Source organism: Nothobranchius furzeri, chromosome 1 (genome assembly GCF_043380555.1).
Source record: "Nothobranchius furzeri strain GRZ-AD chromosome 1, NfurGRZ-RIMD1, whole genome shotgun sequence".
NCBI lineage: Eukaryota > Metazoa > Chordata > Actinopteri > Cyprinodontiformes > Nothobranchiidae > Nothobranchius > Nothobranchius furzeri.
Window position 1 is genome coordinate 59,290,952 of NC_091741.1, and position 24,324 is coordinate 59,315,275.

The 24,324-nt window shown below is 44.7% G+C and overlaps 2 protein-coding genes across 2 annotated transcripts; both read left to right on the top strand.

Annotated features, from left to right (window-relative positions):
• Positions 1-1,321: 1,321 nt before the first annotated feature.
• LOC107382985 (fibrinogen-like protein 1) lies at positions 1,322-13,955 on the top strand. The gene is made up of 7 exons (XM_015955379.3): positions 1,322-1,369; positions 1,444-1,500; positions 1,618-1,636; positions 1,888-1,973; positions 3,734-3,851; positions 11,229-11,414; positions 11,504-13,955. Exons 2-7 carry the CDS (start codon positions 1,450-1,452, stop codon positions 11,800-11,802), a joined length of 759 nt encoding a protein of 252 aa, XP_015810865.2. The 5' UTR covers positions 1,322-1,369; positions 1,444-1,449; the 3' UTR covers positions 11,803-13,955.
• A 2,396-nt stretch (positions 13,956-16,351) lies between these two features.
• Positions 16,352-19,598, top strand: LOC107382276 (fibrinogen-like protein 1). The gene is made up of 7 exons (XM_054739514.2): positions 16,352-16,930; positions 17,000-17,065; positions 17,169-17,187; positions 17,284-17,369; positions 18,616-18,733; positions 18,875-19,060; positions 19,151-19,598. Exons 2-7 carry the CDS (start codon positions 17,006-17,008, stop codon positions 19,450-19,452), a joined length of 771 nt encoding a protein of 256 aa, XP_054595489.1. The 5' UTR covers positions 16,352-16,930; positions 17,000-17,005; the 3' UTR covers positions 19,453-19,598.
• Positions 19,599-24,324: the final 4,726 nt, after the last annotated feature.

Genomic DNA, 24,324 nt, shown 5'->3' on the forward strand with positions numbered 1-24,324 from the left:
TCCCAAACAAACAGTACTATTTATATGGTCGCATAAACATGCCCACCACTTTCAGCAGGCGTGTACCTCTCACCCCTGAGGAATTTCACTCTGTTATGATCATGGGAGTGCATCATGCCTCACTTTTATTCAATAGCCTTTCAGCCCATTGTGACATGATGATCCCAGTACTGAGCTTTAAAAAATTGGTGCTTGATGTCTATTCCAAACAACAAGATATGAATTGTGAGATTGTCTTTAAAGTTTTGTTATTCTGGTTTGTTTTCCTGCAAACAAGAGGTTTTAGGTACATGATTAAAATGTGTGTTAAATGGGCTGGGCTTGGGCGTCAAGATAACACTAATTCCTAAAGCCAGCTTTTGTGTTTATTACAGGTTGTCTAGTTTTACAATGACAATATTCTAGCCTTAGTATGCATGTAGAAACCAATTAGGCAATAAAAAACAAAACAAAAAAGAGTGACAGAGAATTCTGACACGACATGAAGGTGGTAGCCCTTTCTCTAATTATTGCCACTTTATATTATGATTTTATCATGATTGTATTTGTACTTGCTATATTTACATATCTGTTATTCTTATATTTCTTTTTGCACCAAGTACCACAGCAATTTTCTCATGTCGTGATTTTTCGCACATAAGGCAATAAAACCCTTCTGATTCAGATTCTGGTTTTTACTTCTTTCAGACAGACACAGATGTCCTGGAAATGTAGGGTTAGGGTACAAAGTTAAGTGAGTTTCTTTTTGAAACCTCTTAACTTAACTATATGTCCTGAAACAATCAACCATCCGAGCACTATTTATTATGTGAGATTCTGGAATCTGGAGCCACTGCATCTAAATCAGAACATCACTGCTGATTAAAAGATTAAATGCATGAATTCGGATCATCAGCATGAACTAAGTTTCGGTCAAATAATGCAGAAAAACCACCAACTGTAGACCGATTAATGATACATCTCTCTGATCTCATTGAAGAACCAGATCGAGATTGGACAAAACCCTAAACACAGGAATGAAGACAGAACTGACTAAAAACTGAAGAAAAAAAAAAACAATAGGAAGACCAAAACGTCACGCTGTGACAGATGGGAGATAAACACAAAACCAATGAATATGATTAGTATTCCCTTTCTATAGCCTTGGAATAATTTATTCATGTATTTATTTTGCTGCTCTTCCTGGCGAGTAACAACATCACACTTCAACCCAGTTAAAGGGGACATTGGGAGGTGGCTCTCTTGTTGAACTGTTTCGTCGTCTGGCGTGACAGATTTATTCTGAGGTGTGGCGGTTTGCTCAGGGTTTAAAAGGTGCTGCTTCTGCTCAAGAGCGTAAACTGGGAGTCAAGGTTCAACCCACAAGCAGGTAAGTGTGAAGACCCTTAACCCTGGTTGTTTTAGCAGGTTTTTTATGTTTTATTGATAATACAACTCTTTTAGGTCAAAATGAAAATCCTTGTGTCGATGCTTCTGCTGGGCGTCTCAGTGATGGCTGGGGTAAATATTAAAACATCTTTAAAATATTCAAGACATGCAAATTAATTATGATTTCTGGTGGAACGTTGGTCAATAATGTGTCACTCTCCAACTGTTTTCTTACTTTTTGAAAAACAGGGAGCGTGTTTTCCAAATGGTAAGGAGAATTACTATTATTACTATTATTATTATTATTATTATTATCATCATCATCATCATCATCATCATCATCATCATCATCATCATTATTATTATTATTATTATTATTATTATCATCATCATCATCATCATCATCATTATTATTATTATTATTATTATTATTATTATTATTATTATTATTATGTTAACATATTGTCTGTAATATAGCATAATGCAGTTTGATCTTCCTCTCTTTTCTTTTGAAACCAGACTGTTCACAGATTATACGACAGCAAAAACGAGCATGCAGCGGCATTTATGACATCCAGCCGGCTGGAGCCAGCGCTCCCTTTGAGGTATTTAAAGAGTTTCATAACCTTTTGACAGAATCTGATTCTGTAGTTGTTTCGTCTAAGTGTTGCCGCCTAAAAGCTCTCATTGTGCTTCTGCATATGTCTGGTGAAAGTCACAAAGACGCAGAGCTGCGTACATTTTTCGACAACAAAAACAGACAGCACAATTACGACTAATTTTTACCCCTAAGAATGAGATTCAAGTAAAAACCACCTGGGTATTATGGGCTCATCAGGTCTAGATCTCTGTTCGTGAGGTGTTCCTTATTGACACTGCAACGTCACACAGCTCAACTAGTCAAGAATTGTTTTGCAGGAATTTCAAAAGGGAACTGCTTCCTGAGAGAGTTAGATATAATCCTTGCATTTATCTCTTCCTGTTCAGATTATTGTTACGGGATCTTTAAATGTCTGAACAAGAAGAAACTCCAGCATCTCCTGCCCTTGTGATCTTTAACATCAGTGAAGTCCTTGTTTTATGATTTTATGTATTTGTCTTTGACAAGTGAAACTCGAAAAATTTGAATGTGGTGCAAAAGTCCATTTATTTCAGTAATTCAACTTAGGCTTGAGAAGAACCCTTTGCAGGTGTGCTAGATTCGTTAGTTGATTAGAGTGTGACACCTTGAGTCTAGAATATTGAACCTTTTTACAATATTCTAATTGTTTAAGGATATGAATTTGTGGTTTTCATGAGCCATCACCATTATAACAAATAACACTCGGGTCAGCTTGGTCTGGGCTGGGTAATGTTACTGAGTCCACATTCTTTATGTTTTTATTTATTCTTCATTTAACCAGGAAGGCCCATTGAGATTAAAAACCTCATTTTCAAGGGAGTCCTGGCTAAGAGTCAGCAAAAGTTACAGTTACAAAATTTTTCAGTTACACAGACATGTTATGCTCAAAGTTACAGAAAGCAGTAACAGCACAGGGGATCCGCCTCAAGGGTTCTCAGTCTGGTTTTAAATGTGTTCAAGGAGATAAACTTGGTAATTTCCAGTTTTCCTGCAGCCTGTTCCACGCAGAAGGAGCAGAATGAACAAAAGCCCTTTTGCCCAGTTCGGTGGGAGCACATAAAATACAAAGACTGCACACGCAGACTGTGAGAAGTTACACTTCTCCCTGAGATTACGTTACAGATGTAGCTGGGTAATGGTCCAAGCACGGTCTTATAAAAGCTGCTACAGTGTGGCCACAGCAGCCTAGGGACTCTCTGACGGGGGCCAGCCTTCCAGGCACAGGCACCACCAGTCCCTCTGACCAGACTAGAGGATGCCTCTACATGGTGCTTGTAGAATCAGCCAGCAGCGGCTTCCTGACTGAGCGATTCACGTAGCATCAGGATAAAATGGGGGTAAACACCTTCTGCGGGTCCAACAGTGATAACTGACTGTGTGAGCAGTAAGAAGAGTAGGAAGCGTTGTGCAAGCAACGCTGCTCACAACTATTGTTTCACTGACTTATGGCTCTTAGGAGTAAAACCCCGGCCACAGTCCTGAGAAGGCAGTGTAAACACAGCCGACTGTGTGTGTGTCTGGGGGGGGGGGGGGGGGGGGGCTGTACCTACCTGGCCCAGGCCGAGCTGACCAAAGCGTAAAAGTGGCTCAACTGTTCATGATCTTTCCAGAGAAACTCACCTCAGATTATCTCAACTATCCTCTACACAGGTACCTGTTTCACAAAGCCATTGTAACAAACTCTGCTAGTTTGAAAACAAACGTAGTTACAACACTAAAACAATATATTTTCTGGCTTTTCAGGTTTACTGTGAGATGCGAATAGATGGAGGCTGGACTGTATTTCAAATGCGCACCGGAGCAAGCTTGTCTTTTGACAGAGAATGGCACGCGTATAAAAACGGATTTGGAAATCCAGCCGGTATGTAAATAAAATTCGAGCCATCAAATTTTAAATGACCATTCTTCTTCCTCTTCTTCTTCTTCTTCTTCTTCTTCTTCTTCTTCTTCTTATTATTATTATTATTAGTGGTGGTAGTAAGCATTGTTCGACAGCTGCAGCTGAGAACTGTAATGGAGTGGTTTTCCTTGTGTCTGTTTGAGCGTTCCTTCACTGTGGCCGTCTCCAACTCTATTAAAACCTGGATGGCTGGGAGCTTTCTACAGTTGAATGAAGATAGGGGCAGCAGTAGCTCAGGTGGTAGAGTGGGTTGCCTCATGATCGGAGGGTCATGGGTTCGATTCCAGCTCCTGTCAGGGGTATCCTGCTGTTGTGTCCTTGGGCAAGACACTTCACCCAACTTGCTTGTGTTAATGGTGGTCAGAGGGGCCGACGGCGTCAAATGGCAGCCTCGCCTCTGTCAGACCTCCCCAGGGTGGCTGTGGCTACAAGTAGCTTATCATCACTAGCAGTGTGTGAATGTGAGAGTGTGTGAAAGCGTCTTTGGGTGTCTAGAAAAGTGCTATATAAGTTCAATGCATTATTATTATAAGACTGAGATCCTCATCTGTGCCCCAGACAAGCTGGTTCCCAAAGTCAGAGACTCTCTTGGTCAGCTTGCTTCTCACACCAAACCCTCTGTCAGGAATCTTTGACGTGACCTTTGACCCAGCTCTCACCCTGGATTCTCATGTCAGTTCTCTTGTTTGCTCTTCCTTCTTCCATCTCAGGAACATTGCTGAGCTGAGTCCCATTCTGTCCCGCTCTGAACTTGAGACAGTTATCCACACCTTCATCTCCTCACGCTTAGACTACTGTAACTCTCTTTTCACGTGTCTGAGCAGAACCTCCCTGAACCGTCTACAGGTGGTTCAGAATGCCTGTACTCGGCTTCTGACCAAGTCCTCCGAACAAACCCACATCACGCCACTCTCTCTCTCTCCTCGAGCCTGAGATCAAAGAGTCTCATTTATGATGATTTCCAAACCTGACCTGGTACCTGTATTTATCTTCAAGTCAAACTCAGACCAGCTTGCTGATTAAAATCTGCATCCTGACCCAGGACCTGGACCTAGACACAATAAAATTATTATATTATTTTTGTTATTTACTGACAATTGAAAAGTTCTGCTGCACGTCCAACTTCACCTTATTATTAGGACTGTCCACAACATATTACTCGCCTCTATCCAGTTTTGCTTTCATTTCAGTATTTATTTATTTGTTTTTTGGCAGCTTTTAATTTTGCATTTTCTTCATCTTTGAAATTAAGCTAGCTTGAGTGGGGCTTCACAAATAAGTTAAGATTATTTTCAATTAAGTATTCCTAATAAATAAAAATAAGTTATGCCAACATCTTCTCACCCATAACTGTCAGAGTCCAAGCCCCCAGGCCGGGCTCTCCCAGCTGACCGGCTTCTGTCTCGGACCACATTACCCAGCATGCCCCTCGCGGGGATTCCCTCCACGTTGCACCTGCGTCATCCATGTCTATATATGGAAGACGCCACACCAGTTCTTCACTCAGTCATCGTTCCACCGTGTTCCATGATCAGAGTATTCAGAAGCTAATACAGCTTAACCTCCACCTGTCTAATTCAGACCTCATCCTTCCGTCAGCCTTTCCAGCACCGCTTGCAGCCAGCAGTCTCTAATAAAACTCGTACTCCCGAAACCAGTCTTCAAGTCTGACAGGATGACTGAGTCCATTAATCCAGCGGAGTTCGAGCAGATGAAGAGGAAGTTTGAGCAGGTTGTTAGCGAGAACGTTCAGCTCCACGCCCTGGTCGACCGGCTTAACACCAAGCTGAACTCCCAGACTGATCTCTCCCTGCAGATGTCTACTGCCGTCACGGCACTCCAGCAGCAGGTTCATGCGCTCCAGTTGCAATCCCTCACTCCACCGACGGGAGAGCCACACTTCAGTCTCCCGGAGAAGTGGAATGGAGAGACGGGGAGTCCAGACGGTCTGCTTGCTACCCTCAACATGCAGTTCGAGTGCCACCCAGGACGCTTCCCCACTGCGCGCTCTCGGGTGGCACAGCTCACCTCCCTGCTCTCCGGACGCGCGGCAGAGTGGGCCGCTGCGCTCTACAACTCCAAATCACCGGAGTGCAACGACTACGCTGCATTCGTGGCCGCCCTCAGAAAGACTTTTGTTCCACCCTGCAGCGAAATGGGGGCAGAGACACGACTCCTAAAACTCCGCCAGAAGGAGCGCTCTGTGTGCGCATATGCATCGGAGTTCCGCACCATCTCCGCCAAGCTGCGGTGGGATGACTCTGCCCTTCAAGCCGTCTTCTTGGAGGGACTGGCCACCTACATCCGGGATGAGATGGCGGGAAAGGAGCTACCCCAGACCCTGGATGAAGTTGTGGATCTGGCGTTGCGCATGGATCAGCGGGTTTTGGTTCGGCCCAAGACTCTCATTCGCCCATCCAGGGCGCCTGGACTTTTTCCTCGTCCCCCCACGCCTACTCCCGGACCCGTTGCCACTGAAGAGCCCATGCAACTGGGCCACCTTCCTCCGGAGGAGAGACAGCGACGGTGGTGCGAGGGCCTCTGCGCCTATTGTGGTTCCCCTGACCACAGACGCATGAACTGCCCCCTCCGTTCGGGAAACGAAGGAACCCACTGAGTCTCGGGGTTGCTCAGCCTGGGTCACCTCCAACCCCTGCCCTTTCCAATCGGCTCCTTCTGCACCTCACCCTCCAATATGGCGAGACCTCACTCCAGATGCACGCGCTGGTGGACTCGGGGGCCGCTGACAATTTAATGGATGTGGATCTGGCTGAACGCCTACGGATCCCCACTACCCCGTTGGAGAGGGTTGTACCAGTGACCACGGTGGAAGGCAGGCCCCTCCAGCCTTACCCTGTACAGAACCGAACGCAGTCTCTCCAGATGACAGTCCAGAGCCACCGGGAGACCCTCCATTTCCTGATTATACGTGCTCCCTCCTCTCCTCTAATCCTGGGGTTTCCCTGGCTCCGCCTCCACAACACACGGATCTCCTGGTCCCAAGCTCTCCTTCTGGAATGGGGGGTCCAGTGCCGGACCCACCTCTCTCCTCCTCCACCTCGACCTGACTGCCCGGAAGGTGGCTCCGGTTCTGCGCCACCCAATCTGCCACCGCCCTATCGGGATCTGGCCGTGGTGTTCGATAAGCAGCGAGCCACCGCACTGCCGCCTCACCGTCCATACGACATGGAGGTCAAGCTCCAGCCAGGAACCAGTCCACCCCGGGGGCGCCTTTTTTCTCTCTCCCCCGCCGAGTCCAGAGCTATGGAGGACTATATCGACCAGGCCCTCCGGCCAGGTTTCATCCGACCCTCGTCGTCCCCAGGTGCCGCAGGCTTCTTCTTTGTGAGGAAAGAGGAGGGTGATCTCCGCCCCTTTATCAACCATAGAGGACTGAACAAGATCACAGTCAGAGATCGCCATCCTCTGCCGCTCCTCACGTCCGCCCTGGATGCCATCTCCCAGGCGCGGATTTTCACCAAGCTGGACCTCCGAAGCGCCTACAACCTGGTCCGTATCAAAGCTGGAGATGAGTGGAAGACGGCGTTCATCACCCCCACCGGTCACTGGGAGTACCAGGTTATGCCCTTCGGACTGTGCAATAGCCCCGCCGTTTTCCAACGCTTCATCAATGATGTCCTCCGTGACATGTTGGGACGGTGGGTGTTTGCCTACCTGGACGACATCCTGATATACTCCAAGTCAGAGGCTGAACACCACCACCATGTTCGCGATGTCCTGACCCGGCTCCTGGACAACAACCTGTTCTGCAAGCCCGAGAAGTGCTCCTTCCACCAGCGGTCCGTTTCATTCCTGGGCTACCTGATTTCGGATCAAGGTCTAACCATGGACCCTCAGAAAGTCCAGGCGGTTAAGGACTGGCCCCTACCTACCAGCCTAAAGCAACTGCAGAGCTTTCTGGGTTTCTGCAACTTCTACCGTCGATTTATCAAAGACTTTAGCACTATCGTAGCACCTCTCACTTCTCTCACCCGACCGAGCCCTCCTGGTCAACCGTTCCGGCTCACCCCAGACGCCGTTCGAGCCTTCCACTACCTAGTCGCTCGTTTCACATCGGCTCCTATCATGCGCCACCCGGACCAGGCAGTCACTTTTGTGGTCAAGGTCGACGCCTCGGATGTCGGCGCCGGCGCCATCCTGTCCCAAGGCGGCCCCGACGACAGGCTACATCCCTGCACCTACTTATCCAGGAAGTTCTCCACCACCCAGCAGCAGTACAGCGTGGGGGATCGTGAACTGCTGGCCATAAAATGGGCGTTGGAGGAATGGAGGCAGTGGCTTCTGGGCACCACTCAGCCATTTACCATCTGGACTGACCACCAGAACCTAACCCACATATGGTCCGCCAAGCAGTTAAATCCTTGCCAGGCACGCTGGGCCCTCTTCTTCGAACCCTAGGAGTTCCATCTCGCCTATCGCCCCGGGACAAAGAACCAGAAGGCGGACGCCCTCTCCCGCCAGTTCACCCATTCAGCGCCCACGTCCGAGCCGGCGCCCATCCTCCTGGAGCACCGTTTTGTGGCCCACCTTGGGTGGCCGTTGGAGGACGCCATCCAAAACGCCCTCCGGGGTGACCCAGCGCCGCCAGAGACCCCCCGCCGGTCGGCTCTACGTCCCCTCGGCCTGTCGCAGTGAGGCGTTGGCCTGGGCCCACTCATCACGCCTGTCTGGTCATGCAGGCTTCTCTCGGACTCTCAGGTTCCTTAAACGGGCTCTATGGTGGCCACATATGGAGAGGGACGTTAAGGAATTCACGAGCGCCTGTGACGTCTGCGCCCGCTCTAAGGCATCCACACAGGCTCCGGTTGGCACCCTCAGACCTCTTCCGGTGCCCAGCCGCCCCTGGTCCCATATGGGGCTGGACTTTGTCACGGGTCTCCCGCCGGTCAACGACCTCGACACCATCCTGACGGTCACTGACCGGTTTTCCAAGGCTGTTCACTTTATCGCCCTCCCGGGCCTCCCCTCGGCCCGACGCACTGCAGAACTGTTTCTGGAGAACGTGGTGCGTCTCCACGGGTTCCCGGTCGACGTGGTCTCGGATCATGGTCCCCAGTTCACGGCCCGTTTCTGGAAAGCCTTCTGCCATCTAGTGGGAGCTTCTGTCAGCCTGTCTTCGGGCTACCACCCACAGACCAACGGTCAAACGGAGCGGGCAAACCAACAGTTGGGCTGGTACCTCCGCTGCTTTGTCTCACCCAGCCCTCGCAGTGGCCTAAGTACCTCCTCTGGGCAGAGCTGTCTCATAATCTCCACACCTCCTCGGCCACTCAGATGTCCCCTTTCGAGGTCTGCTATGGCTACCAGCCTCCGGTCTTTGCCCACCAGGAACCCGAAGTTGCGGTGCCGGCCGCTCAATCCCTGGTGAGACGCTGCAAGAATGCATGGATCAAGACGCGGGCCTCCATCACCCGGGCCAACGCCCGTTACTCCCACCAACACCTCCGCCGGCACCGCCCGGGCCCCTCCTATGCTCCAGGGGACAGGGTCTGGGTGTCCACGGCAGGCCTCCGGGTCCGTGCCAGTTCCAGGAAGCTTGCTCCCCGGTTCCTCGGACCCTATCCCATGCAGAAGGTCATCAACCCGGACACGTACCGGCAGCGGCTGCCCACAAGCCTTCGCGTCCATCCCACCTTCCACACCTCCCGGCTCAAGCCTTATGTGGGATCCTCACTCCTGCCGCCTCGGGCTCCAGCGCCTCCGCCGGCCCGCTTCCTCGACGGTGAGCCCATCTACACCGTCCGGCGCATTCTGGACGCTCGCCGCCGGGGTCGGGGTTGGCAGTACCTTGTGGATTGGGCGGACTACGGCCCCGAGGAACGCTCCTGGGAGCCGGCCCGCTCCATCTTGGACCCTGCCCTCATCTCGGACTTCTGGGCCCACCGAGGTGGCCCGGGGACTTCGGGAGCCGTCCCTGGACCGGGGGTCCTGTCAGAGTCCAAGCCCCCAGGCCGGGCTCTCCCAGCTGACCGGCTTCTGTCTCGGACCACATTACCCAGCATGCCCCTCGCGGGGATTCCCTCCACGTTGCACCTGCGTCATCCATGTCTATATATGGAAGACGCCACACCGGCTCTTCACTCAGTCATCGTTCCACCGTGTTCCATGATCAGAGTATTCAGAAGCTAATAAAGCTTAACCTCCATCTGTCTAACTCAGACCTCATCCTTCTGTCAGCCTTTCCAGCACCGCTTGCAGCCAGCAGTCTCTAGTAAAGCTCGTACTCCCGAAACCAGTCTTCGAGTCTGACAATGACTTGCCCACACTTAGTGTTTGCGAAAACTTTTGAGCCACACCTGAAAATGAGGATGAGACAGTTCCTCTGCTAAGATAACAAATCTACAGAATTTATCAAGAAATTATTAGAGATCATCACATAAGTATTAGAAATTAATGTAAAACGCCAAAGCATCAGAAAAGATATGAAAATGTTTCTAAAAGTTGTAATGGTTCATACGGAGTTATTGTGATTGGTGTAGCCAGTGCTACTTAGGCTGAAGAGTGAAACTGAAGGTTGGAGATGCGGGTTTATCTCAGCTGTTTGTTAAACCACTCTAATAAACTGCTGTTGAGTCAATCTGTCTGACATTTTAGTTCAGCACAAATATCACAATAAAAAGAAATTATCTTAAGTTGCCTAAAGTTTGTAATACAGCTGCTTAAAGCTTCCAGTGCACCGCCGCCATGCGCAGATCTATTAAAATGTTCGGAAGAAGCGCTCCTGCGGGCAGCTGCTGCAGAGACCAGAGACGATCTCTGATGGATTATTGAAAATAATGCCTGTGTTACAGATTCAGAGCAAATTATCAACAGTTCATTTGTGGTTTTCAGGAGTTTTATTTTATTTTGGCAAGATCAGAGAAGATGCAAGTCGGTCATAATGTCCGACGATTTAAAAGTTTTTGTCGGACAATATTAAAACACGCCGGTAATGTCCGACGTGTTTTCACAAACACTGCACTAAAGATACTTCTGCACAGACCCTTGCTTGTGTACTTTACTTATGTATTTTTCCACCTATGAAAAGACTTTTTCTTTGGCCACCCTCTGCTACTCATCTTGTGTCAGGACGCTGATCAGTGGACTCAGTGGTCTCCTTCAAATGCTATCTGTACAGGCTGTCTTTTCTCTTCTTTTTTTCAACAATTTCTATTTATTTCTGTCTCTCCTGATTTCTTTCTCAAGCAACTTGTGTTTTCTTTTTTTTATCTTGAAATACACTATGTAAATACATTTTCCTCACTTTACTTATCTACAAAAGGGGATTAAACAATTACCATTTAATTTTATTCATTGGTTGTGCTCTGCTGTTCTCAGAGGACCACTGGCTAGGTCTGGAGAAGGTTTATAATCTGACTAAGGACACAACCAGGATGTGGACTCTGAGAGTGGACCTGTGGGATTTTGAAGGTGGCAATGCTTATGCTGAATACAGGAACTTCAGACTTGGAGATGAGCAATCAGCCTACAGCTTGCAAGTTGGGAAATACAGAGGAACCGCAGGTACTGGAGATTTTATTGTTCATTGAAATAACAGACACCAAAGTCTCTCTCAAAGCTGGATTCTAAATGGGTTCTTTTTCTGCACAAAGGTGATGCCATCCGTGGTGCCCATCTAGGCATTGACCAAAACGGTTACGGCTTCAGCACGTTTGACCGGGACAACGACGGCTGCTCACCTTGCATCTTTGACAACATTGCCATACGACATTGCGTCTCTTCAGAGGGTGGTGGTTGGTGGTACAGCCAATGTGGATCAGCTAGTTTAAATGGTGAATGGCATCATTTTGGTGAACACATTGGGTGGTCTTCTGGCCTCCACTGGGAAACCTGGAAACATGCTCGTTATTCAGCCAAGGCCACCAGGATGATGATCAGGTCTGAGTACTGAACTGGTTGAATGTCATCAGTCTTAAACATGTTGCTGCAAAAATATAGAAGAGTATGCGGGCAAGATTGTAGTTCATGAAACAGCAATGACAATACAATTATTGGACATAAACCTCTAGAAGTACTTAAGACAGGCACCCAAAAATGATTAAAATGTGTTTAATGATTCAGGCAGACATTAAACAAAGAATTGATTGAACTAATTAGAATTTCAACCTTTAGATGCTCAAATGAGTGTGCTAGCTTCTTGCACTATCATCTTTTTCATTTGGCTTGATTTGTTATTATTGTTCACAAAGAGTTGGTTTGACATCTTATCTTTAATTTATCAATATTTGTAAATATTTAAAAATTTCCATAAACTTTTGAAAATTGTCAGACTTTTTTATTTTTGCTTTTTAAGTTCATAAACCTTTTTTACTCCCAAATATTCATTCATTCGCAACAATTTATCCATGGAAGTGGTGCTAGAAAGGAGTGAAGCTAATGTCCTTATCCAACAAGTCTTTGGGCGAGAGGCAGGAGATATCCTGGACATGTTGCCAGTCAATCAATTCCAGAATGATTGAAACTCTGCTTTTCAGATTAGACCAGACAGGAAGTCAAACGTAAAAGCACTGAGAAAGATCCAGAAACTTTCTAAATAAAAGTCAAGTGCAGATTACATTATATGCTTCTTACACATCCAGTGGAAAAGCCGGGTAATTGTCTGGGATTTTGAATTTGGGGTTTTCATAAACAGTAAACCATAACTATCAAAATCGTTAACAAATAAAGACTTGAAATATCTCACCTTGTATGTAGTGAGTCTATCACACACATTAGTAACTCATTTTAAGTAGAATTCCTGAAATAAATTAGCTTTTGCACAAAATTCACATTTTTCAAGTATCACCTGTATCTGCTCTTTTCAGTGTCAGACCCCCCCCCCCTCCCCCCCCCCAAAAAACCCAGCTCTAATTCTATGATGACACAAACATGGCGATCAGGTTGAACAGGTTGTGCTATTTCAGCATCAAAGGACAATCTCCTGAGGCAAACCCAACACACCTAAGAATAACAAAGACAAAGAATTTACCTCAAAACTGGAGAGGCCACATCTGATTGTATCAGTTAGATGATCCGTTCAGGAAGGCATGTATAAATGAATAATTTACATTTTATGGTTTTCAGATGAGCTCTACATTTTTATTTTACTAAATATACTTTTTAAAATAGTTCCCTGGTTTGTACTTCAAACAGTAAGGTGTGATTAATGAGATGTCACACGAAGTCACACGATTACCAGGTCTTCCAGTTCTACAATGACAGCTGCCCATTAGGCAAGATAGACAAACAAACAAACAAAAAACATTTTAGATTTTAAGGAGAATTTTGACATGCATGAAACCATTTTCATGTTCATCAGACTGACACAGATGTCCTGAAGGTTTAGTATTGTAAAGAAACACTAGGAAGGGGAGGAATGTGGATAGAGATTAGGGAATGGATGTGGATAAAAAAATACCCTGATAATTCTGATTTTATTCTCAGAGAATGCAAGCAAGTCGTTTCAGTCAGACCTTGAGAACAAATGCATGACTGATCACTGTAGCAAACAAAATTTTTGAGTTGAGAAAAGTAAATTGTCCATTTTTATATTTGAAGATAAGTTCCTCAAACATGGTCACATGTGAGTTTATTCCCAAAGCCTTTTAACTATATGTCCTGAAACAATCAACCATCCAAGCATCACCATCAGCCATGGACGTCACTAGGATTGAGATATAGGGGGGGCTTAGCCCCAGGAGCTTGACCTCGAACGTTTTTTGTCACACCCTGCAAAAACTTTGTCAATTAATTCATTATCTGAAGAAAATCTAACAAAACCTATTATTTTATCACTTTCCTTTCCTTTCCTACTTTTGTGCATTTTCTCTCTTCTTTTTATAAAAAATAACACTTAATCAGTTAATTAGTGGGGTCTATGTTGAAGAAAGATTTTATGTAAGTCCATTAAAAATTTGATATGTTATATTTCCAAATAAAGCTATTCATTTCAGTCTACTGCACTTAACAGGGGGAAATGTTGTAGTCATTTATTTAATTTGTTTAATTACAACTTGTTTAATTATAAATGTTACTGAAATGTGACAATAAAGAACAAATGAATAATTGTCAAACTTTTATTCTGCCAAATAAGTGTGCAGTTGACAGTTTTAATATATGAATAACACTGCTATGATATGGAATAAAGGAGTATATAATTAACTATTACAAGACAAAATAACAGTATATATGAAAATATCCAGCAAGTAGTAGAACTTATAATACAGAAAGTCAACTATACAGATACAACTTGACATAAGGTTGCAGGTCACATGATTATTATAGGTTTTTTTTCTCAAGGTCTCTTACCTGTTCACTCCTAAATAGAAAACTGTTCAATTTTGCTTGGGAACTTTGTGCTCAGGTAAATGCTCATAACGGTGCGCTCGCCCCTGTTGTCGCTGTAGATCACTGACCTTGACCATGCAGATCTCCTCAGCATCAACCACCTGGTCTCTCTCCTGTTCCTCACTCACTCTCTTAAAAAAGTCTTCGTATATCCATCTAGCCAACACATTGAAAAACATTTTCAATTTCTAATGCCAAAAAAAATGCTACTATGCCATTTAGTTTTCACTCACAATAATTGAAACAGCCATTGGTGGATAGATGGTACAGAATATGGACAACTGTTAGCCTAATATAGCCTATGTTTGGTTGCTCATGATGATGGCATTTTCCATAACGTCACATTAAGCTGCCAAAATTTATGTTAAAGTTAGATGAGTACAATATCTCCTTTCTTTCCCATAGGTAAACATAGGAAATATTAAGCAATTGACAACCCACATGGAAAGAATTCATATAAACATATAGGTTTTAATATATGTTTTGATGTAGCTTTTGAATATATGTGACATTATAAAACTGGCTGTTTACTATATTATAGATACATATATGTACCTATAGTATAATATATATATTATAGAAAAAATATATAATATAGAAAAATGGTCAATAATATACGCATTCGGCCATATTCTGATTCAGGTTTGTAGTGTGGAGTGATTTTTGTGCCACCAACTGGAGCGTGCATTGATCAATCAGCAGGAGCACAACCTGCTCTGCAGTCATATGCAGCCCTCTCTCTGCATGCTCAACTCCGTCTCTGCCTGCACAAATCTCCCTGTTGTTGCTCAATTTGCAATTTACATAGCAATGTAGCCTCTCCGTCAGCCAATCAGACAGCTCTCCATTATGCAATCAAAGCATGTCCAGGAAATACTGCCAGGAAAATTGCACTTTTTTCAGATAAAGAGGACTTTATATAATTATATTTACTTAGGTTGATTAACCCTCCTCTTTTCCTGGGACATTTCCACTGTTCACTTCTTTTTACACATCAAGGGATCATTTATGTCTGACCAAACAGAAAAGAAACACTTTATATGTTGAAATTAAAAGTCCTCTTTAACTGAAAATAGTGCAATTTAACAGTTTTAGGAATGGGCAATGTGTCTTTTCTGGAAGTCAAATATGGTCACTCTAATCATGACACATGAATTACAACAAAGTATCTTGCAGGCAGTGGATGGTGACTGGTAGCTAACCAGCAGCAGAAAGCAGTTCAATTAGCTGTTAAATGGGTGTTTTTCTGTAAAGCAGTATTTCCTAGACATGCTTTGATTGGATAAAACAGAACTGTCTGTGATTGACTGTTGGAGAGGCTACTTGTTGAGGAGAGCAGGGAGATTTGCATGCGCAGAGACAGAGTTGAGCCCACAGAGGGCTGTAGCTCCTGCACACAAGCGCAGAGCAGGTTCTGTTTGTGCAGACTCATTACTGTACGCTCAAGTTGGTGGCACTAAGTCACTCAATGAACTGGCTGGCTCGTTAATCACGTCACTTCAGGGGAGTTTTCCGACCATTTAACTATGGCGCGGCTTTTCATTATGGTTTGCGGCATGTAAACATGCTAGCGGAGTTAGCATTAGCATGTCGGTGCGGTAACATTTTCCTCTCTCGTCTGAACTATAACCTTGAAATATTAACGGAGTGCTGCTATTGCTGTCTTACCCTAATGTGATGTTGAGTGACTTACAAGAGCGCTGAGCAGGGTTTGCTCATCGATATAAAGGTTTTGCTGTATAACCCCTGCCCCTGACTTGTCAACAAAGCTGCCGGGCTTAAGGGGAGGAAGTCCTTTCTTGATACTTCCTGTGTGCGACGGTGTAGTTTTATATTCATTAATTATTATTTCTGTTTCAGACAAAAAAAAACTCATGTACCAACTACACGTGTCGTGATTGTGTTGAGCATGTAGATGTGAACAAATAAAAAAAAGTTAACTGAAAAAATAAAATAAACCAAAATGATAGGGGGGCTTGTGATTATTTTAGGGGGGCTGAAGCCCCCCTAAAACGGACCTAACGACGGCAGCGCCATCAGCTATGCTTCTGTCAAATAATGCAGAAAAACCACCATTAGACTGATTAATGACGTATCACTCTGACCTCAATGAGGAAACAATCAACCTTAGATTGGACAACAACCTAAACCCTGAAACAATTGAGAAACATGACTGCCTATTGTTTTCCATGTTGCCTTTTCAAACACCAGTGTTTTCCTGCGGCAATACTCCTGACTTGAATGAGTGATCAACTGGCATTTGAAGCCCTTGATGTGCTCCCGAGCAGGCAATACAAATGGTTGAATCAGGTGTGCTAAAGCAGAAACATGGAAAGCATGCAGGACAGGATCCTGAGGACTGAGATAACAACAGAAACACTAAAACCTGTCTGTTTCAGATGACAGACAAACACAAAAGGAATGAATATTAGAGTGATAAAGTATCATTTTTAGCATTGGAATGCTGTTTTTGCTGTTTCTAGTGAGTAAACTCATCACACTTTATTATACAACCCATTTGAAGAAGGGAGGCTGGGAGGACACTGTGGATGGCCTGTTGTTGAATTGTTTCTCAGTCTGACCTGACAGGACTGACTTATTTATTCTGAGGTGTGCCGGTTTGGTCAGGGTTTAAAAGGTGCTGCTTCTGCTCAGGAGCTCATTCTGGGAAACAAGGTTGAACCCACAAGCAGGTAAGTGTGTGAAGACCCTTAACTCTGGATGTTTTTGCAGGTTTAACAGCTAACATGACTCTCCTTTAGGTCAAAATGAGGATCCTTCTCACCTACTGTGGCCTTGTGTCGATGCTTCTGCTGAACGTCTCAGTGGTAAATATCTGAACATCTCTAGATTATTTCTGTTGTTAAAATGTGTTTTTACAGTGAATAAATGTCACATTTAAACTGTTTTCTTAACTTCTTCACAAATCAGGGAGCAGATATTCCTGAAGGTAAGACACATGCTATAATTATCATTTTCAGTCGGATCAAATTTTTAATGTAATATATCAAAATCTACTTTGAACTTCCTCTGTTTTTTTTAACAGACTGCTCACAGATTAGAAAACAGTCACAACGAGCACGCAGCGGTGTTTATGACATCCAGCCTGCTGGAGCCAGTGCTCCCTTTAAGGTATTTAACTTAGAGGTTCATAACTTTTTACAGAGTCAGACTCAGTATCTCCAGGATTTTGCAGATCATTACTTGTTGCTCACAGAAAAACCTGTCAAATTTCTATTTCTGAGCAAAACATCACAACTTCCTGGAGGGACTCAAAAGGTATAAATATTTAGCCCCTTAACCAGGGGCGGATTTAGGACTGAAGAAGATCCGGGGCTTAACACACACGCGTGCACACACACACACACGTGACACGCACTAGTCAACATCATATATATTTGTCTTGCACCTCATAATTTTTAATCTGATGCTACATATTAAGCATTTTCAGGTCAGAGTATTGTTCCTGTTAGTGTTTAGTGTGAGATGATAGCAAATATTCCCTTTCTTTCTCCAACAACTTTAACTGATAAGCTAACTTTAGGCAAACCAGCAGCACAACAAATATTTTCAAATAAGACTCAAAAACCTGAGTCAACACCCGTCTCATCAAAGCTGGGGTTCTGTCGCCGTACTTTTGGTCTAAAAACGTCCTTATGTCCATCTTCACTCATGCGTTTCAGAGAGTGTAGAAGAAACCAGGCACTGCAGAAGAAGCCAGCTGCTGAAGGGCTTCTTCTTCAGTGGTGGAGGCTCAGGCAGGCTGTATACAAACTACTGCCAGCTGCTCCCTCTCTGTTGGACTTTGGTACTGCATGTTACTTCCGCGATTTAGATCCGGGGCTTTTCATGAAACATCCGGGGCTTCAGCCCAAGTAGCCGGGCCTAACGCCGCCCCTGCCCTTAACTGTTTGAACAACCTCAGTTTGTAGAAACTAGTTTTCATCAAACAGATAACAAGTCACATTGAGACCAGTCACGATGTTAATAAAAACATATTCAAGTCCCCAAAAATGTCAGTTTACGCAAACACAGTTTTATAACACCTAACCCAGCTTGCCTGCTGATGGTGGTTGGAGGGACCGGTAGTGCCTGTGTACTTCAGCCTGGTTTCTGTCAGTGTGCCCCGGCACAGATGGGACTACAATGTAGCTTATCACATCAGTGTGTGAATGAATGAATGAATGACTGTATTATAAAGAGTTTTGGAGTCGTCTGACTCAGAATTGAGCTACAAGTGCAGATCGTTTATCAAACTCTGTTCATGATCTTTCCACTTTACTGATTAAAGACCTCCCTTTACTTTAGTTACTAGTTTATAAAACAACACAATAATTGTTACTACAATAGTGCATTTCCCCTTTGCTCGTCCTTTCAGGCGTACTGTGAGATGCGAGTAGATGGAGGCTGGACTGTGTTTCAGATGCGCACTGGAGCAAGCTTGTCTTTTGACAAAGACTGGGCAGCATATAAAACTGGATTTGGAAACCCAATGAGTATGTAAATAATACTCAAACCATCAAATGTTAAAATAATATTATTACCAATTCTGCTAACATTAGTAGTACTAGTACTTGCATAGTTGGATAGAAAGTAGAAGGAAATAAAATGAAGAATCTCTATTTAATTTTTGTCAGAGGACCACTGGCTCGGTCTGGAGAAGGTTTATCTTCTGACTAAGGGCACAACCAAGAGGTGGACTCTGAGAGTGGACCTGTGGGACTTTGAAGGTGGCAATGCTTATGCTGAGTACAAGAACTTTAAACTTGGAAATGAGCAATCAGCCTACAAACTGAAGGTTGGGGAATACAGTGGAACCGCAGGTACTGGACATGATGTAGTTTTTAGAAATAACAACTGATGGAAGTCTTTGTGATAGCAGAAAACTAAATGGGTTCTATTTCTGAACAAAGGTGATGCCATCCGTGGCGCCTATCCAGGCATTGACCAAAACGGTTATGGCTTCAGTACCGTGGACCGGGACAATGACGGCTGCTCACCGTGCATCATGTTTGGAGATATTGCTATAATGGATTGTGTCTCTATAGACGGTGGTGGTTGGTGGTACAGCAAGTGTGGATCTGCTAGTTTAAATGGTGAATGGCATCCTAATGGTCAAAACATCGGATGGGCTTCCGGCCTCCACTGGCTGACGTGGAGAGGTCCAGATTCCTATTCAGCCAAGTCCACCAGAATGATGATCAAGTCTGAGTAATGACTTAGTTTGATATTGAATTGAGTTATTTCTTTTTGTTTGTTTTTAAAGCCAAGTACATCGTAGCACAGAATCGGAGGTGTTTTGAGGCTAAATTGTACTTTGTGAAGCACCAGCAAAAATAAAACTTTTGGAAATATCCTCAAGTTTATTGTGTTGGTCTAATGTGTCCAGTGTTCTAGCAATACTCAGACAAGCTGTAAAAGTTATTGATGTCTGTTACGTCCCCGACAGGAGATGTTAAAATGTGAAGGAGGGGGTAACATAAGAAATACGACAGTGGAGTTAAAATGGTTTTAATTGTTGTAAAATGTTCTAAAAACAAGAGCAAACACATGGCAAGCATTAAGATGATGCAAAACAAAAAAACTCTCAAAAAGGTTAAAATTACACAAATTACCAACTATTAAAACACCTGGTTAAAACTTATATTAAAAGTTCTATCAAACAGAAGGTGTTTTTAAAATCCACAAGTTGATAAAAGTCTAAAACAATCTGACTTAAAACACCTGGTAAAAACTTATTGTAAAAGTTTTACCAACACAGAAAGTGTTTAAAACCAGAGTCAATAAAATTGCATCAAACCAAGTTAACCTTTTAATCAACAACATCAAAAGATCCCTCTGGACCCTCTAATGCTTCACCCTTTTAAAAGCTCATAACTCTGAGTTAAAACCTTAAAGTTAACTCATCTCAAACTAATGGTCCATTCCCATCTGTACCGGGTCGGCCCGGGCCGGGTAGCGTAAGTTGTTTACATATCTGGGTGGCCTGGTATTTTTCCGGGCCAACCAAGGCTCATTCTCAGCCCTCTTCTTGAGGGGGTCTGCTTCAGGCCGACCAGGGCCAACACACCCACTGCTGACAGCAAATTCACACCTTCCATTAGAGCACGCATCTGATTGGTGGGTAGAATCAGCCCACATGGGCTTAAGGCAAGGATGTGTGGAATCAACCGGGCCAGGCTTGGGCCGACTGGGGCTACCCGGCCTGGGCCAACCCGGTACAGATGGGAATGGCCCCAAAGGGGTTGAAACCAAACTGAGGCCTGGAGGACAGCAGAACCCCTGCACTGCTGCCTCCCAGACTGCTGAAGGCACAGCCTTTTTATCCCAGGTGTGGGATTCAGATCAGCTGTGCTCCTCAGCAGCCTGGAAGAGAGGAGGAGGAGGGGCGGTGTCAGGCTTGATCACCAGGGCTGGGTGATCCTGGCTCCTGCATCCCAATGGCGAGGCTGGCAGCCGTAACAATGTCAAACAGGCACCCAACAGATGATTAAAACTTACTTCAACATTTCAGGACATTAAACAAAGGATGAGTGCATTGTTAACGCTCTTTGGCGTTTCCTCCTGAAGCCAATACATCCCAATAAGAGGAGACTAGCTTCTTGCAATGTTTTATGGGTGAAACTCTTTAAATTTGAATATGGTGCAAAAGTCAATTTATTTCAGTAATCCAACTTAGACTGAGAGACCATTTAACCCTCTGGAGGCAGGCATTGCAGATTTGCTGCAGTTAAAACCTACCTACCTGGTTACTCCACATGTGACAGATTATAGGCTACAAAAAGGTATATGTTCAAGAGACCAGTTTATACTGTTAAAAAGGAGCCATACAATATTTTATAATTATTGTTGTCATGGTTGTTATTGCATAGAATAGAGAAATACAGTACTTAAGTATAAATACATGTTATTTTTGCCGTTTATCTCACAGAGTACTGGGCGCTCGATGATTGTGTGATCGATTACTTTTGGCTGGACAAAAAGCTGTATTTTGCGCCTGCGCAGAGAAGTTCCTGGGTTCTTTTGAATAAAACAAAATGGAGCATAGACATGTGCTGCATCTCAGTTTCTTAGTTTAGCTCACAAGCAACCACTTACCTCTCTCAGATTACCAGCGGTGCCTCCAACATTTGGAGGCACCGCTGGGATATTCGGTCAGAGGAAATTATGCCAACTGTGAGTGGAAACTCGAACTGAATATCCCTCATCAAATCCAGGACAGAAGAGGTGTTGTCGACGTGCGCCGTGACTCTGTGACCAGTTCAGCAGGTTGTATCTCTGGTACGCCATTTCCCCACCAAGGGGGGGCAGCACCGTACCACAAAGCTGATAGAAACCTACAGTGAACTGTTATATGCCGACTCTTCCAACGAAAATGAAGTCTGAGCAGGAAGAGTTACAACTAGAAATTAAAGGTGCTTTGTACCAACTTAACATGCAACAACTGCTAAAAATATGCAGTGATCTACAAATGCTAGGACTGAAAAAATAACAACTGGCAGGCCAGCTAATCACGCTCATCATAAGTCAAGTGGAAAAAGCAGAGCTGGCTGAGCTGGAAGATGAGGAACTGTCCTATTTGCTCTGTATAAAGGACTTAATTGAAGGTACCAAGACAGAGCCAGACCTGGCAGGTGAAGGGGATAAAGAGAGAGACAGTCTGCAGGAAAAAGTAAAAACACTTCAGACCACACTTCAAGCTAAAGAGGAAGCTATGCATCAGCTTTTCGGTGGGAAATTGACCTTACAGAGCACACCAATGCAAAATTGGGCTGCTGCACCATCAGATTATTTCATGTGGCGCAAAGATTTTAAAATATCAGGTCAAATAGGGGAACCTGGACAGAAGGACAGACTCATATTTTCCAGTTTGGCCAGACAAATTGAAAATGGACTAAATAAAGGCTACCCTGAAGAGGAAATAATTGATGTGGTGATACGTGCCATCACACCAGGGCTGCAGCTAAGAAGTTACCTCGATGGCAAGCTTGATTTAACCCTCCCCGCCCTGCGGAGGATCCTTAGGTCTCATTACCAAGATAGATGAGCCACTGAACTATATAAGCAGCTTTCATCAGAAGTTCGGAATAGTAAGGAAACCCCACAAAACTTCCTCTTGAGAGTTATGGACCTTCGTCATAAGATACTCTTTGCATTACAAGAAGCTGATTCGAGTCTCAAATACAATCCTGCCTTGGTTCAAAGTTTATTTATGCACACCATCCTGACAGGCCTGCAGAGTGATAATGTGAAGAGTAACATGCAGCCCTACCTCCTCCAGACCACCATCTCAGATGAAGTTTTGTTGGAGAAAGTGAATATAGCATGTGCAAATGAAAAGGAACGACAATATAAGAGGAAACCTACTGTTTTTCCACGAGTGAACACAGTGAATGCTGTGTACCTCAGTGACATCACAGCTCAAGCGGAGAAAAAGGCTGTCCAAAAGCAAAGCGCAGCTACTCTGTCTCCTGATTTGCTGTCAGAGATTAAAGAGATGTGATCCGAGATGGTGCTCTTAAAAGACCTGCGAGCTGAGGTGTCACAAATCAGAGACTCAATGCAGAAGTCCATGACGCAACCCACCAGCGGAGGGCCTGGGAACCACTACTCAACACCCACCTTTGCACCTCATCCTTCATATCAACCAGACTTATCCGCTCAACACTTCCACCCCCAAACAGCTCTTCAGGCTCCATACTACCCAGCACTCAGCCCTGCACCAATGGGAGGCACTGCCCAGTTCCAACAGCGTTTCGCCCCTCAACGTTACCACGTGCCTCGCCCCCAACCCAGGTGTTATGCTTCCATCCAAGCGGGTGAAGAATTTTGTCCACACTGTTTTAGATGTGGCAGCAGTGAGCATTTTCAGGCAAGTTGTAAAGCCCAGAGGTCAGTGAAACCAACTCGAGGTAGGCCTTTAAACTAGAAGGGGTCACTCCAAAGGGACATGGGGTGACCAGTGGCTCTGATAGGTCCCAGTGTTGTGATAATCATACCTTAGAAAGCACAAATCAGAACTTAAAATGTTGCTCTGCATGCAAGAGTACCTTTTACTGTTCCAGAAGATGCCAGGAGGAGCACTGGGCCGTACACAAACTTAAATGTAAACCCTACACCTGTGGTAGAGTTCATCACAGGAGTAAGGGGATCTCCCAAAAATCAGTCAGAGCCAAACGGGGTAAAGAAAATAAAATACCATCTGTCAAGCAGTTAGTTGGGAGAAAGTGTCTTATTAAGTGCATTTTAGGTAACAAAAGGGTTGATGCACTTTGGGTCTCAGGTTCACAGGTTTGTGCTATAGATGAGTTATGGAAAGACACTAACTTACCTGATGTACCAGTGAGAGATGTAAGCGAACTTATCAGCTCAATTGAACACCTTCAGATCGAAGCAGCCAATGGTACTGAGATGCCATATGTGGGTTGGGTTGAGATACCATTCAAACTTCTAGCTAATGACTGAGTTATTGATACCTGTTTTAGTGCTTAAGGGTAACCAGCAGCAGTGCCCAATAATAGGGTTCAATGTTATCGAGCACTTGGTTTCAGAAAATACAAAAGATGGGAATTACTCAGGGGAAAAAGATAAACTTTTGAGTGCAGTGACATTAGTTTTCCCACATCTGAAGAGAAAAAAAGCTGCAACGTTCATAAAAGCAGTTACTATGGGGCAAAATCTTGAGTATAACATAAACACAACAAACAAAGTGACTGTGCCCAGCCAGAGTTCAGCGCTTATTGAACGTAAGGTGCAGACTAAAGCATCTGAAGACAACATTGCTCTGATTTTTGAGCCTTGTGAAAACCCTCAGTGGCCAGATGGCCTAGACTTTTGTGAGACATTAGTCTCCGGGGGGGGGGGGGGGGGGGGGGGGGGGGGGGGATGGGGGGGGGGGGATGGGGGGGGGTGTCCACCCTAAGACCTTTCTTAGTGCACAAAACCCTGCCGGCCATGATATCTCATTGCCAGGGCGAACCCTTGTGGGATCTGTGCAATCAGTGGGGTCTGTCTACCCTTCTGACATTTTCAATAGAGACATCCAGTTTAATGCAGTAAATAAGATTTTGGTTCAGAATACTACAGA

What these genes read in the sequence shown, in the direction of transcription:
- LOC107382985 (XM_015955379.3), top strand. Translation starts at nt 1,450, where the DNA reads ATGAAAATCCTTGTGTCGATGCTTCTGCTGGGCGTCTCAGTGATGGCT. An exon ending in GAGCCAGCGCTCCCTTTGAG is followed by an intron (nt 1,974 to 3,733) that starts GTATTTAAAGAG and finishes CTGGCTTTTCAG; the next exon opens with GTTTACTGTGAGATGCGAAT. An exon ending in CGGATTTGGAAATCCAGCCG is followed by an intron (nt 3,852 to 11,228) that starts GTATGTAAATAA and finishes TGCTGTTCTCAG; the next exon opens with AGGACCACTGGCTAGGTCTG.
- LOC107382276 (XM_054739514.2), top strand. Translation starts at nt 17,006, where the DNA reads ATGAGGATCCTTCTCACCTACTGTGGCCTTGTGTCGATGCTTCTGCTG. An exon ending in GAGCCAGTGCTCCCTTTAAG is followed by an intron (nt 17,370 to 18,615) that starts GTATTTAACTTA and finishes TCGTCCTTTCAG; the next exon opens with GCGTACTGTGAGATGCGAGT. An exon ending in TGGATTTGGAAACCCAATGA is followed by an intron (nt 18,734 to 18,874) that starts GTATGTAAATAA and finishes AATTTTTGTCAG; the next exon opens with AGGACCACTGGCTCGGTCTG.